This window comes from Penicillium angulare (genome assembly GCF_028827245.1).
Source record: "Penicillium angulare strain IBT 27051 chromosome Unknown utg000004l_segment0_segment0, whole genome shotgun sequence".
Lineage (NCBI taxonomy): Eukaryota > Fungi > Ascomycota > Eurotiomycetes > Eurotiales > Aspergillaceae > Penicillium > Penicillium angulare.
The window spans coordinates 3,514,430-3,528,237 of NW_026623163.1; the positions used below are offsets into that span (position 1 = coordinate 3,514,430).

At 47.5% G+C, this 13,808-nt stretch overlaps 6 protein-coding genes across 6 annotated transcripts; 3 read left to right on the forward strand and 3 right to left on the reverse strand.

The window, feature by feature from the left end:
* Positions 1–150: 150 nt before the first annotated feature.
* N7478_005247 (chromatin-remodeling ATPase CHD1) lies at positions 151–4,659 on the reverse strand (the record flags this gene model as incomplete). The annotated part of the gene is made up of 2 exons (XM_056921461.1): positions 151–253; positions 323–4,659. 2 exons carry the CDS (start codon positions 4,657–4,659, stop codon positions 151–153), a joined length of 4,440 nt encoding a protein of 1,479 aa, XP_056779498.1.
* A 1,095-nt stretch (positions 4,660–5,754) lies between these two features.
* Positions 5,755–7,952, forward strand: N7478_005248 (ATP-binding cassette domain-containing protein; the record flags this gene model as incomplete). The annotated part of the gene is made up of 6 exons (XM_056921462.1): positions 5,755–5,774; positions 5,859–5,883; positions 6,030–6,432; positions 6,488–6,649; positions 6,708–6,804; positions 6,857–7,952. The coding sequence occupies 6 exons, from the start codon at positions 5,755–5,757 to the stop codon at positions 7,950–7,952; spliced, it is 1,803 nt and encodes a 600-aa protein (XP_056779499.1).
* Positions 7,953–7,966: 14 nt separating this feature from the next.
* Positions 7,967–8,232, forward strand: N7478_005249 (uncharacterized protein; the record flags this gene model as incomplete). Its single annotated transcript, XM_056921463.1, has 2 exons — positions 7,967–8,044; positions 8,110–8,232. The coding sequence occupies 2 exons, from the start codon at positions 7,967–7,969 to the stop codon at positions 8,230–8,232; spliced, it is 201 nt and encodes a 66-aa protein (XP_056779500.1).
* Positions 8,233–9,193: 961 nt separating this feature from the next.
* Positions 9,194–10,504, forward strand: N7478_005250 (WD40 repeat domain-containing protein; the record flags this gene model as incomplete). The annotated part of the gene is made up of 2 exons (XM_056921464.1): positions 9,194–9,298; positions 9,365–10,504. 2 exons carry the CDS (start codon positions 9,194–9,196, stop codon positions 10,502–10,504), a joined length of 1,245 nt encoding a protein of 414 aa, XP_056779501.1.
* A 332-nt stretch (positions 10,505–10,836) lies between these two features.
* Positions 10,837–11,424, reverse strand: N7478_005251 (uncharacterized protein; the record flags this gene model as incomplete). The annotated part of the gene is made up of 2 exons (XM_056921465.1): positions 10,837–11,247; positions 11,326–11,424. 2 exons carry the CDS (start codon positions 11,422–11,424, stop codon positions 10,837–10,839), a joined length of 510 nt encoding a protein of 169 aa, XP_056779502.1.
* A 1,000-nt stretch (positions 11,425–12,424) lies between these two features.
* On the reverse strand, positions 12,425–13,583 carry N7478_005252 (uncharacterized protein; the record flags this gene model as incomplete). The annotated part of the gene is made up of 4 exons (XM_056921466.1): positions 12,425–12,463; positions 12,534–12,626; positions 12,686–12,900; positions 12,956–13,583. The coding sequence occupies 4 exons, from the start codon at positions 13,581–13,583 to the stop codon at positions 12,425–12,427; spliced, it is 975 nt and encodes a 324-aa protein (XP_056779503.1).
* Positions 13,584–13,808: the final 225 nt, after the last annotated feature.

Consider the following 13,808-nt stretch of genomic DNA (forward strand, 5'->3'; position numbering starts at 1 on the left):
AGATAAATAGAGAGATATGAGGGAATAGTCGTGACTGAGTTATAAGAAAATGTCCGAAATTCCGCCAAATGTAGACAAGGGCTTCGTCAGATAGTGAGTCGTGATATGCGGTAGACGGAGATGATGAAATCAAAGAATTCAATGGCCAAATTAGGCCCTAGAGGCCTTAGCTTCTTGAACCTTCTTGAACATTGCCTGAAGCTTTGCACCGGTGACTTCACTATTGGGCCAGTAGTTGACGGAAACATAGTCCCTAGAGGAGGATTAGAGATGAGGAAAGGGAGGGGGGAGGGATTGGTAGAATGTCAGGGTTGGAACTTACCACAGACGCTTTTCGAGGGAGGCCACTGACGTGTCGTCTCCTAGGGTTTCACGAATAAAATCACCAATTTTCATAATGGTTGTTCTAAGCTCATGTGCTCGTTTGCCCTTGTCCGGATAGTTCTTAGCCGTGATTTTTGATACGTTGTCCAAGATGCCCACAATAGGTTTCAGCACCCTGAAAGCCATGTCGTCTTTCTCTTTGCTAGAGCCGCCGTTTTCTTGGGATTTGCGTCGACGTAGCTCATCATTACCAGCATCAGAAATCCGACGTCGGTGACGATTGGCGTCATGTCCTGACTTGGGACGGTCGTGACTTGGTGTATGGTTCCGGTCAACACCATCTCGGCCGCCATGGGAGCGCTGCCGGGCACGATCCACTTCTCGCTGGCCTTTGCGGGTCGATGGAGCAGGGGACGCAGAGACACTACCGCTGCCAAGGCGCGAATTGCGCTTGTTGTTCCGGTGGTGGTTGTCAACTGCACGTCGGGCGCTAGCATTATTGCCACTACTATATTTGTTTCGCAAAACGGAAAGTAGGTACTCCGCTCGGCGGACAAGATGAACGGCGCCGGGTGACTTCGTGGACCTTTCCTCGCCCTGCAAACGCTGGGTTTTTCTTTCCACCCGATGCTCTTCTAAGAAGAACTTTTCACTGAGACCCAACTCTGTGTCATCACGAATTTGGGCCCAGGCACCGAATCCATGCCGGGCAATGCCTACCAAGAGCATACCGTCCTCTTGAGCACCCCAAGGGCAACTGTAGTCAGCCAATTTAGTGGCTTCTGGAAGACGAAATGTTCTGAAGTCGGCGGGTAAGGTCGTCATCTTTCGAACCAGCCGCATATCAGGAGGCCGGTCCACAATAGTCCAAGCATTCAACCGCTTGACGCCGTGATGATCAAACAAAACTGCTTTTTGCTCTTTCTTGGTGAGATTCTTGCCAGATTGCTTCATGGCCTCCATTTGCGTTAAGTTATCCTGGACAAGGGAGTTTGCCTTGTCAGTCATTTCGCGAAGAGCAGCGCGTACAGTCTCCCGGTCACGACTCTGTAATCGAGCATCTTCAAGAATAAGCTCTTCGCAATCATCCAGATCGCCGTAACGGAGGAATGCACGGGACAGAGCTCGGTACTCTTTCTCTCCCAGAGGACGCATGGGATCTAATGAGCTATTATCCTCGTCATCGCCCTCATCAATGGCGACTTGAGCCCGAGCTTGGCGTTTGGCTTTGCGTTCTTCTCGTGAATCCCGTGACTGGGTGGCAGCTTGACGTTTTCTCGGTTGGTTTTCCTGGATCACATCTGCAAGATATTTCTCATCTGCCTTGCGTTTCTCATCGGCCTTGATCTCATTTAGTTGTTCTTTGGGAATGATGTCATCCCAGCTGAGATCATCGACCTTGATGTCGACAAAGTCAAAGGCCTTCAAAAATTCCTCGCCACCGTCAGCTTGAATCTGCTCCGTTTCTTCGGTCTGATGAAGCTCGGCGTTGGCAAGCACGGAGTCAATGTCCAACGATTCCAGCTTCTTTTGGTTATCGGTTTGTTCGAACATTCGCTGTCCACGTCGCTTCAGAATCCGAGAGATGTCTTCCGTCGAGTTTGGTTCCCCAATTACTCGAGACATCTTATTTTGCATCTCAGAGGCTTCCTTGTCAGTGACACCCCGTTGTATGGTGATAAATTCTAGCAGAAGCTTGTTTCGTGCTCTTTCGATAACTTCTTCTTCAATCGTGTCTTTTGAAACGAGACGATAGACACTGACGGGCCTGGTCTGGCCAATACGGTGAGCCCGTGCCATGGCTTGTAAATCGGCTTGCGGGTTCCAATCCGAATCAAAGAGAACGACAGTGTCCGCTGTCATCAAATTGATCCCAAGACCACCGGCACGTGTAGACAGAAGGAATGCAAAATCCGTACTTTCGGGGGCATTGTAATGTTCAATTGCCAAGCGACGGGCCGCCGAGGGGATAGTTCCATCCAACCTTTGATATTTGTAATTACGGTACTCCATATACTCACTCAGGATGTTGAGCATGCCAACCATCTGACAGAAGATCAATACGCGGTGGCCATCTCTCTTCAGTTTTCCAAGAAGTTGATCCAACAACATCATCTTTCCACTGCTAGTAATCATAGCACGCAAGATATCTTCACGTCTAGTACTGCCTTCCAAAATCCTAGCCTCCGCATTAGGAAACATGAAAGGGTGGTTACTTGCTTTCTTCAGCTCCATCATGATGTTCAGAAGCGACTGCTTCATTCCTCTGGCACCGTCATTTAGCGCAGCATAGTTTTTCGTGAGAATGTTTTTGTAGTACTCTAGCTGGACATCGGAGAGTTCCACACGAATGATCTTCTCAGTCTTTGGAGGGAGGTCGGATTCCACCTTGGACTTGGTACGTCGTAACATGTATGGCTGAATGGCATCAGTCAACTCAGCCAGCTTTTGTGATGCAGCGTCAGAGTTGAGATCCATATCGACATCCACTTGGATCACACCGGGATTTAAAAAGTCCATAAGGGATGACAACTCTGCCAGATTGTTTTGGATCGGAGTGCCCGTAATAAGCAGGCGCGCCTGGCACTTCCACTCCACCAGCTTCATATAGAGCTGAGAGTCGCGATTCTTCAAACGATGTGCCTCGTCAACGGCCATGAACTGCCATTTGAATTGTCCAAGGAATGGCGAGTCATTCATGGCATACTCATAGGTCGTTAATAACACGTGGAATTTTGGCCGCTTGGGATTACCATCCACCATCAACTCATAATCACGGAGAACACCACGAGCTTTTTCACTACCGTTGTAAACAACATAGTTCAGATCAGGTGTCCAGTTGTCGAAGGTATCGGCCCATGCTGGCATGGTTGACAAGGGCACAATAACAATAAAAGGTCCTTGTTGTCGGCGAACATGACGCATCCAGTTTATGAAAGACACGGTTTGGACTGTCTTGCCTAGCCCCATCTCATCCGCTAGCACCACATTTCGATCTCTAACCCAGTTGAAAGCAAGGAAGTTCAGACCCTTGATCTGGAAGTCCTTTAGCTCGCCATTTTGCAAAAAACTTGGCGTGGTATGAATTGCCTCGAACGTATTGCGCGTGGCCGGATTTGATTCCAATTTGTCAGAAACGGGATGCCGGGCGGAACGATCAATGAATCGATCAATTTCGCGCTGTGCGATGACACTAATCAGATCTTCCGCCTCCCACGTACATGAGTCGTAGAAAAGCCGTTTCCATTTGACGAGATATTCAGTTATGCCATTGTCCTCTCTGGCACCGATCACTCGTTCAACCTGTTTGTAATCCTCAATTGCTTCGACATCTCTTTCACGGTCGAGGTTCCATTTTTCCCGATCTTCTGGGGGGGCGTCTGGGTCATGCTTAAGCCGAAGATCTTCATTCAGCACCTTGCGAACATAATTGTCCACTCGACGAGTGCTACGGTAGTTCACAAGGTCTTCATTCGGCACCCAACTAGAATGGTAATATGACTGATCCTGCCACTTGATGTAAAACTCGAAATCTTGGCGATCTGTATCAGGATTATTAGGATCGACGCCATCTTTAAGTCGATGGTTGAGGACGACATCAACGGCTGGTCTATTATCTTCCTCGTAGCCTGAACCCCAGTAGCTCGGTTTGAGCTCATCTGGGTCCTCTTCGAATATTTCATCATCCTCGTCCTCGTTGTAGTTTGATATCTTAGACGCGTTTCTTGTGGAGAAACGAACTTCGGTGAAGGAAGACTCGTTGCCTGTAGCTTGCTGGAGGCGGCGGCGTCTTGCCTTATTCGCACGAGCACCTTTGCCGCCATATTCATCGCTGTCTGTCTCCGATAACGACGAGGCAGTTGCTGATCGCGAGGTCTTTGAGGGCTGTTGAGAAGGCTCCTTGCGCCGGCGCTTAGAGCGCGGCGCGACCGAATCGGATTCAGAATCGGATGAATCTGCAAGACGACGTGTTGTACGGGCACGACCACTCCGACGCAACCCAAACAAGTCCGCATTTTGGTTGATATACTCTCGCTCATCCGGCGGTGATGATTTGCGCTTGAGTCCTTGGTCGGCATGCGGGGATGCAGAGTTTTCACGACTTGACTGGGCCATGTCATCATCGCTATTTTCCATCACTACATCATCATCATCTCCATCCGAAGCCGGAGATTCGGCATCGTATGAATCATCCGCGGCATCGGGCTCGGGGGAGGACTCGTAGACAGGATAGGACTCGACTGGATCGGATGGGGTATGTTCGTTCTCTGCAATCGCATCGATATTGGGCTCGACCTTATCAACAGGGAGGGAATGCGAATATCCGTTGGACATTGTGGAAGTAGAAGGAGGTCCTTGACCCGATGGGATCACCATGCTAGATGCTATGACCGAGGGGCAGTCAGCATTGAAGCTCAATTCAAGTTGGCAGGCACATTATGTACGTGTATTTCGGTAGAACAATGATACGCGACTCAGTTCGCAGGGAATTAAAGCTTATATGAGGTAGATTGGGGTATGATATCAAGACTGATGGGCTTTGATAGTTTTTGATGCTGGGTGGCATGGACGCGGTCACCACTGAAGCAGGCAGCAAGAGAGCATTGACCGCGACGATCCACCAAGGATAAACAATAAAGGCAGATTCTGGGGATTGTGTTCATCATTCTCTTCCCATGTCCTTTAACATGTATAAATTGGGGGATTCTGGCAGTGGGTCGATGGACGCGGAGAAGTACCCGAACGAAGCGCTTTGGCGATATGTTTGGGGATAGGCGTAGAGGAAAAGAAAAACTTACACTCCATAGCGTGGTGACCCCAGAATAGGGGAGGCTAGGGTATCAATGTTGTAAAAAAAGAAATGGCGGGCGGCGAAGGCGACGATGATGGAGATGAAGACAAGACGAGTGAGGGAGAGAGAGTTGGGGGAGGATTGATTCGGGTTTGGTTTGGTTTGCAGGCAAGGATCGGCCTTCCTGCCCGATAATTCAGGTATCAATTCTCCCGGGTTTCAAATTGGGACTAGCGTATTCGCTTCGCGCATGAACAACTGGCAGTCATGTGACCGCGTGGTCATTCACGGATCATCTGTTATTCCGGTGGACTGTCGGGAACCAATCAGCTTCAAGCTAAATAATGCGGACGCCATCCAGGCGGTCACTTTGTGTCAGCCTGAGGCATGACAGCCCACAATAAGAAAGAAGAAAGCCGGTTCATTTCTGCCCCCGACGCTGCCATTGTTGTCGTCTTCAACCCCGTCAATTTGAGTCTGCGCAGATACCTGGTGCGTTTACTGCGCCTGAATACTGTGTTGCATCAGTACCGATCTCGCCCAACCCACCGGATCTCTTTGGAGAAGCCCTACACGAATTTCTTGTTACCCGCTTTTATACATAAATAACGCTGGTTCCTTGAACCGAAGCCTTCACCATGTCTGACAAGCTCACTCGGTATGAACCTCCCCCCCACGCGATGGAGCACAGGTTTTCGTTTTTTGATATATGACGCGTTGCTAACACTTTTGCGCTTTGAAGTATTGCCATCATCAACTCGGATAAGGTTCGTCCCAAGTACCCCGCTAACGCGAAAGGAAAAAAAATCTCGTTCACAACCCGCTTACGTCAAATCCTTTCGAATATGTAGTGCAAACCGAAGGTATGATTGTTAAACTACCTGGTAGGAAATATGGTGCTGATTGAGTATAGAAATGCCGTCAAGAGTGCAAGAAGTCCTGTCCGGTCGTCCGTAGCGGTAAACTCTGCATTGAAGTGACCGCTGAGTCGAAAATCGCATTCATCTCCGAGCGCCTGTGTATTGGTTGCGGTATTTGCCCTAAAAAATGTCCCTTCGGTGCCATCCATATCATCAACCTGCCCACCAACCTGGAAACTCAGGTTACCCATCGGTACTCGGCCAACAGCTTCAAGCTCCACCGTCTTCCTATGCCCCGCCCCGGTCAAGTCTTGGGTCTTGTTGGAACAAACGGTATTGGCAAGAGTACTGCGCTAAAGATTTTGAGTGGCAAGCTGAAGCCTAACTTGGGTCGCTATGAAAATCCACCCGATTGGGAGGAGATTCTGAAGTACTTCCGTGGCTCCGAATTACAGAGTCAGTATATAAAAAATGATCTCGCAAAACGTTTCAATTTACTGACTCAAGCTAGACTACTTTACCAAGATCCTGGAGGATGATCTGAAGGCTGTTGTGAAGCCCCAATATGTCGACCAGATTCCTCGCGCTGTGAAGGGACCTGTCAAGGGTGTGCAGGAACTCATCCAGAGCCGCTCCCAGCTCGACAACATGGAGGAGATCATGGATGTGCTTGGTACGGCCGCCCTTTCCCCTTTTACAAAAAAATATAAACACTGACTAGCCTCTCATAGAGCTGAGACAGGTTGCGGATCGCGATATAAACCATCTCTCTGGTGGTGAGCTGCAACGTTTTGCCATTGGACTGGTTTGTGTCCAAAAAGCTGACGTGTAAGTGTATCTCAAGAAAATTCATTTGACACTATATCTAACCTCATTCCAGCTACATGTTTGATGAGCCTTCGTCTTATCTCGATGTCAAGCAACGTCTAGCTGCTGCCCGTACTATCCGTAGTCTCCTTCGCCCCGATGACTACGTTATCGTTGTGGAGCACGATTTGTCCGTACTCGATTACCTTTCCGACTTCATTTGTGTCCTTTACGGCCGCCCAGCTGTCTACGGTGTCGTGACTCTGCCTTCCTCGGTTCGCGAGGGCATCAACATCTTCTTGGATGGACATATCCCCACTGAGAATCTGCGTTTCCGTGAGGAATCTCTCAGTTTCCGTCTGACTGAAGCGGGCGATGATTTCCTCGTCGATAAGGATCGCGCTTTCAGCTACCCCAAAATGGAGAAGACTCTCGGTGGATTCCACCTGAAAGTTGAGCCTGGCAAGTTCACCGATTCGGAGATTATTGTTATGATGGGTGAGAACGGAACTGGAAAGACCACGTTCTGTAAGATGCTTGCTGGCGCAGAAAAGCCTGACCATGGTTCATCGGTGCCGAAGATGAACATCTCCATGAAGCCCCAGAAGATCACGCCCAAGTTCCAGGGTACCGTGCGTCAGCTGTTCTTCAAGCGTATTAAGGCCGCTTTCCTCTCGCCCCAATTCCAGACTGATGTGTACAAGCCCCTGAAAATGGACGACTTCATCGACCAGGAGGTTCAAAACCTGTCTGGTGGTGAGTTGCAGCGTGTTGCCATTGTCTTGGCTCTGGGCATACCTGCCGATATTTATCTCATTGACGAACCCAGTGCCTACTTGGACTCTGAACAGCGTATTGTTGCTGCCCGTGTGATCAAGCGTTTCATCATGCACACCAAGAAGACCGCTTTTATCGTCGAGCACGATTTCATCATGGCTACCTACCTGGCAGATCGTGTTATTGTCTTTGACGGCAAGCCTTCCGTAGATGCTCGTGCAAACACTCCCGAGTCTCTGGTTACCGGCTGCAACAGGTTCTTGCAGAGCTTGGACGTAACCTTCCGTCGTGACCCCAACAGCTACCGCCCTCGGATCAACAAGTACCAAAGTCAAATGGATCAGGAACAGAAGTTGGCCGGCAACTACTACTTCCTGGAAGAGGAGGCTTGAAAAGGGCATCTTCAATGAACATCACCGCCGCCATCACCGCCGTCATCGCCGTGATGGCCGCGAATCAGAGCGGCGGCGTAACCGACGGCGCGGTAAGCGAAGTTTCAGGCAGTTCATGGCGTTCCTAGGCGTTTTTAGAGCCCCGAGGAGTATTCAGGGCATGGGTCGCTTCCTTGTTAGGAATTCCCCTAGTGGCAGCAAGGGTCTGTTGGACACTGATGAAGAAGATGACGGTGATGATGATGGTGATGGTGATACGAATAGCACCATATGTGGCTAGCCAGTGACTTCCACTGATTTTGGGCCCAGTATCTCATCATCTCTTCTTCCGGGTCATCAAATCAGCATGCCTCATATCCACCCTGCAACTGATCTCTCAGGCTCTCCGGTCTTCGTTAATATGCATATCCGGATATGTTGGTGGATCCGTTTCCTAGACTTTTGAGTCTAGTGGTTCTTGGTAGACATGCTTTTTTCTTTTTCTTTTTCCTTTTTTTCAATCGGAGTTATTTGATGGGTTTCAAAAAGCTCTCCATGACTTCATGAATGGTATAGAGATGAATGATTTCTTCAGAAGAGAAAGCGGGAGGCATTAGCCCCAACATGGGAAAAGTCACTGTTGAATAGCTTCATATTGTACATGTGCATAGATAAATGCACGTTCGTTTTTTCTTTCAAACCTTCTTGATCGATGAAATTTTTTTAATTATAGTTTTCTTCTTCTTTTTCTCCTCTTTCTCTCTTTCTTCTTTTCTCTCTCTTTTTTTTGGAAATGCTGCTGGGACTGTAGTGATTATAACTAAATAATGCACATGCCTTGCATTGCTGCATGTGGTGGTGGAGTGGTCGAACACAGTGTGATTAGTAACTGAACTAACTGCGTAGCAACCCCAGCACCCAGCACCCCCTTTTACACCCAAACAACATCTGGACTTGATGAGTCTTTTGGAGGGGCGTTTTTATATCTAGCTACATTCTTCTGATTTAATAACCTTGGGAAGACCTCTTTGTTCACTTTGAAAGCATATTAAAGCATCTGATGACACATTGTTTTCTACATACACCCTTCAGCTGAATTGTCCGCAGAATGGCGAGTGTACTAACTGAGTCACAATCGAAGGAACTGTATATTCATTTTCATTTACCTCCTTCCCGAGAATCATTTCGCTAAACCTTTATACAGCCAGAAAGCGATAATTGGATACCTATCAACGATAAACGCTGAAAAGACCGCTGCCACTATGCACGATGAGCTGGGGTTCAACAAGGGCCCCACTCATACATATAAGCAACTTGCACACATACTAGAGAAGAAATGGACGACCAATACATTACTTCAAAGAAAGGTAAGTTGTTCTTTTTTCGAAGTATCGCCCTCGAATTTTTTGGAATTTGATACTAACAGTTGTCAGGTTATAACCTTAGAGGCCCAGATAGATCGACTGAGTAAAGCGCTAGAATCATCTCCTCAATTCCAGTCTCGCAATCGAGACCCATTCAAATGGCTCCCCGTACAGCCGGCTCATACTTTGAAATCTCATCGAGCCGCGATTACAAGTGTAGCTTTCCACCCAACATTCTCCTCCCTAGCCTCCAGTTCCGAAGACTGTACTATCAAAATTTGGAACTGGGAGCTTGGTGAGCTTGAAAATACTTTCAAAGGGCACACAGCAACAATTACAGGACTGGATTTTGGTGGACAAATTGGGCGTACCTTACTTGCGTCCTGTTCTAATGACCTCCTTATCAAATTGTGGGATCCCACCAAGGGCTACGCTAACATACGTACTCTCTCGGGGCATGATCACACTGTTTCTTGCGTCCGATTTCTCACCCCGAATCAAAATACCCTTGTCTCGGCTAGTCGTGACACATCTATCCGTTTTTGGGATATATTGACCGGCACCTGTGTGAAAATGATCTCTACGGATTGTGGTTGGATTCGGGATCTGGCACCCTCTTATGATGGGCGATGGCTGGTCTCGTGCGGCAGTGATCACAACGCAACCATTTGGAACGTTGCCTCTGGTAGTTGTCAGACAATACTCCGAGGCCATGGTAATCACTTGGAATGTTGTGCCTTTGCACCTCCGACAAGTTACTCTCACCTTGTAGCTCTAATGGACGCGAAAGAGCCTCCTGTGGGTTACTCGTTGGGATTCGTTGCTACAGCTGGGAGAGATAAGACGATCAAACTCTGGGACCTCCAGGGGGTATTGATTAAAACTTTAGTGGGTCATGATAGCTGGGTACGAGGCCTGGTATTTCACCCCGGTGGAAGGTTTTTGCTCAGCATTGGTGATGATCGAACTATAAGATGCTGGAATCTTGCGGAGGGAGCAAGGTTATGGAAAACACTTGATAATATCCATGATGGTTTCGTCAGTTGTATCTGTTGGGCACCTTGTGCAGTGTCCCTTATCGAAAGGCATAGCTCGTCAAAGGAGTTTCTGGAAACCCACCCAGTTCCAGAGCATGAGATGATAACATCTGATTTCCCTTGTGTCTTAGCCACTGGAAGTACAGATTCCAAGGTACACGTCTACGCCTAGATTTTTGTATCACCCTCGGGGCTCCATTAGCCTTGAACTTATTACATGAGGAGAAAACGAGCCGCAGAGCAACCGCCATATTGATACATGATACATAGCTACTAATTCGACTTAAAATATGCTATTTAATCACTGGACATGTCCCAAGGTTGTAGGTAGGAGCCGGTTTTACAAAGACCAAGTACTTAATACAATTGCTAAGCCAAGGATTCGTCGCGATATAAATACATTCTCAAACTACGGATCACATCATATCGTTCAATCTCTTCTTCTTTTGGGAATACCCATTCGAAGGTATTGGTGAGTATATATTATCACCGTGACCGATCCCATCACTTGTTCAACCCAAGCTCATCTGAGCTGTCAACCAAATCGTTAAACCTATCCGCAAGCGTGCCGTAGACGGCGTCCATAATGAATGGGACATCAGAAGCCTCGACGCGGTTTTTGCCCTCCCAACCAGATCCAATCTGAATATTCTTGAAAGGCTTATCCTTCCCATTCTTGATGGTTGTAGTAAAAGTCACCTCATCGGCAGAAGTCGTTGGAGAAGGTGACGGGCTATACTGCTGGACTTTGGCTGAAGTGGCCATGATGTTTTGTGGGTGAACTTCTTCCGCCTGGATAGTCGGGGTTGGGGCCAGTGAAGGGGTGCTTGATGGAGTATTCGATGAGTCTAACGAAGGGACGCCTAGCATGTCTAGAACATCGGCGAGATAGTGCTCGGTATCCGGGATAATTCTCTATTCCACTGTTAGAAAATGCAAATTCGAAGTGAGCTATAGAGCTATAGCTTGGCTTTGGTTTCATGCTCCACTGACTGGCTCGCGAGGCTGAATAGTTGAGGCTCGTTGGGCTCGGGTCTCATCACTCGAGTCGCAGATTGGGACGGCGTAAACAGCAGTGGTCAAAAGAGCCATTACTACCGCGACGCTCAAGGACGATCTGAATCTATAGAAAAGCATTGTAGTAATTCTTTTTTGCGCGAAATCACAAGTTGAACTTGGCTGTATCAAAGAGCGTAGAGAGGTGCAGTGTTGGCAAATGTAAAGTACACAGGAACGCTAGAAGATCTCCACACGCGAGGTCGATCGGGTATCCACTGATGATTCATATATAGCTTGTTTTCTCAGGATATGGGAATTGTTGTTATCTTCTGGAATGAGGATTCTACATACTCAAGTGTCGGACGAGTGTCAACTCCCTCCCCTCCTCAAATATTACCTAACAAACCTAGCATCTTAACACCTTAACGATTTACCAGTAAAGGATTCGACGAATTTATTTATGCTCAATTGATTCTCCACGCAATATATGTCATATCGCCCTTCTGCAAAAGTTCTAACGAGGTCGTTTAAATTGAAAAAAAGTTGGTTTCTTGGGAGATGAAAGACACGAAGCTAGGGGTGCGTGATGTCGGCTCCTGGAATGACAGCCAGCATTCCAATTATTTCGGATACCCAATAAGACATTGACTTGTTAGATCATAATTACAATGCTGAGAAACAAATAAAAATTTAGTTGACTACAGAGATTATAGAAATTAGAGGATATCAAGCACAGCAGGTACGGCTGAAAGATATACTCCACTCCATAGGCTCCCTAGGTGCTCCACATTAGTATTTATCAGTTTAATGTACTACGCTAGGCCCAAATATGATTCAGCTGATGGTTTATTCATGGTTTATTCATAAATCCCATCGGCAACGTATTCGATTGCTTCATTGGCTCAGCATGATAAAAAATAATTCGAAAATGCACTGGTATATAGAAAAGTGCATCGAGTTCTGTAGTGTGGTATAAACCCATCCGCGTATTCCAAGGTTCTAAATAACTATACTCCTTAGGAATAGATTTCTACTCGTCCCTTTTCCCTCCCATGGCATAATCTGCTCGTATGAACCTGCTCAAAGACCATTGCTAAACACCATCGTTGAAGGTATAATGATTCATCCATCTCTAGAAATCACAATCAGCACACGAGACTCGCCCAGCTCTCTGAAAAGAAAGAATAATATATCCAACATACCTTATCATACGGCTTTGAAGAATCGCAGAATCGAAGGTCGGTTGCAAGACGAATCACATTATCTGGATCGTGATTCAGCGTCGATGCATGGATCTAGATCATAACAATTAACCTCGCAAAAATGAATACTTCCCAACTGAGGAATATCATACCATGTGAGGCTTGTGCAAGACAACATCACCCGCCTCGTAGGCTGAGACTAGCCAACGTCGACCATTTTCACGAGCAAATTCAGCGGGGAATTCCGATAACAACCCAGTGGCCATCATGTTTGAGTTGAAGGCGTTTTTGGCCTCTTCATCACTCAACCCTGCTTTTTTTGCCTTTTTGTAAAATGCCTGCTCTAGCTCAACACCAATGCTGTCCCCTGTGGCAAATATTAGCACTGATTAAGCGGGCCTATACAAGCAGCTTCAACTTACCATTCTCCAGATAGATGAGCCCACCACCATTCAACTTAATATCACCCATGGGAACCCAGGCAGTAATACTTGTTGGGTCGCCGTGCCGTAAGAAGATTTGATCATAGTGCACTCCAATTGGCTTAGAACCGGGGATATTATTCCTCAGTAAAGTGCGGCGCAGGCTGAGGGTATTTTTATTCCAACCAGAAAATTTTGCAACAAAGTCATAAAGCGCGGGGTGGTTACAAAACTTCTCTGCATACCAATGTTGGTAATGAGCATCCAAAGCAAGATCTACAAATGCCGCCGCCTGTTCACCCCCGGGCCTTCCATTCCCATCAGCATGTCCTGCTCCAATGCCAGGGTAATCTTCATGACTTTTTGCGGGGTCGAAGATGCCTTCAACTGGCTCGGAGCCAGGTTTGAGAACGCCAGTAGACTTGAGGTATGAAAAGTATGCATTGCGAGCCTCGAGGACATCCTCTCGTGGGAGGACTTGTTTCAAGAACAGATATCCGTCTTCTTCATACCTCTTGTGGAGCTCCTCGAGGGGCAGTGTGGGATCCGAAGGACGAAGAAGGGTCGCATTTTCCGAGTTCAACGGCCCGTCGCTGACCGCGAGGTTTTCTGCTAAGATGCCAACCATTTTTTAGACCGATTTTCCTTTAGATTGAGACAGTAAGGGCGGAGAGAAAAGAAGTTTTAACAGAACCAACTTCTCTCGACTGCAGATTGGCGCGAACTTATAGTCTCCTGCTGTCATCACGGGGGGGCAGTCAACAAGTCATACAGAAAATGCATCCAACCGGAAGATCACAATTATTATCCATGCCCCGCTCACAAGGGCCCTCGTCGACTGTTTTGTGGGGCG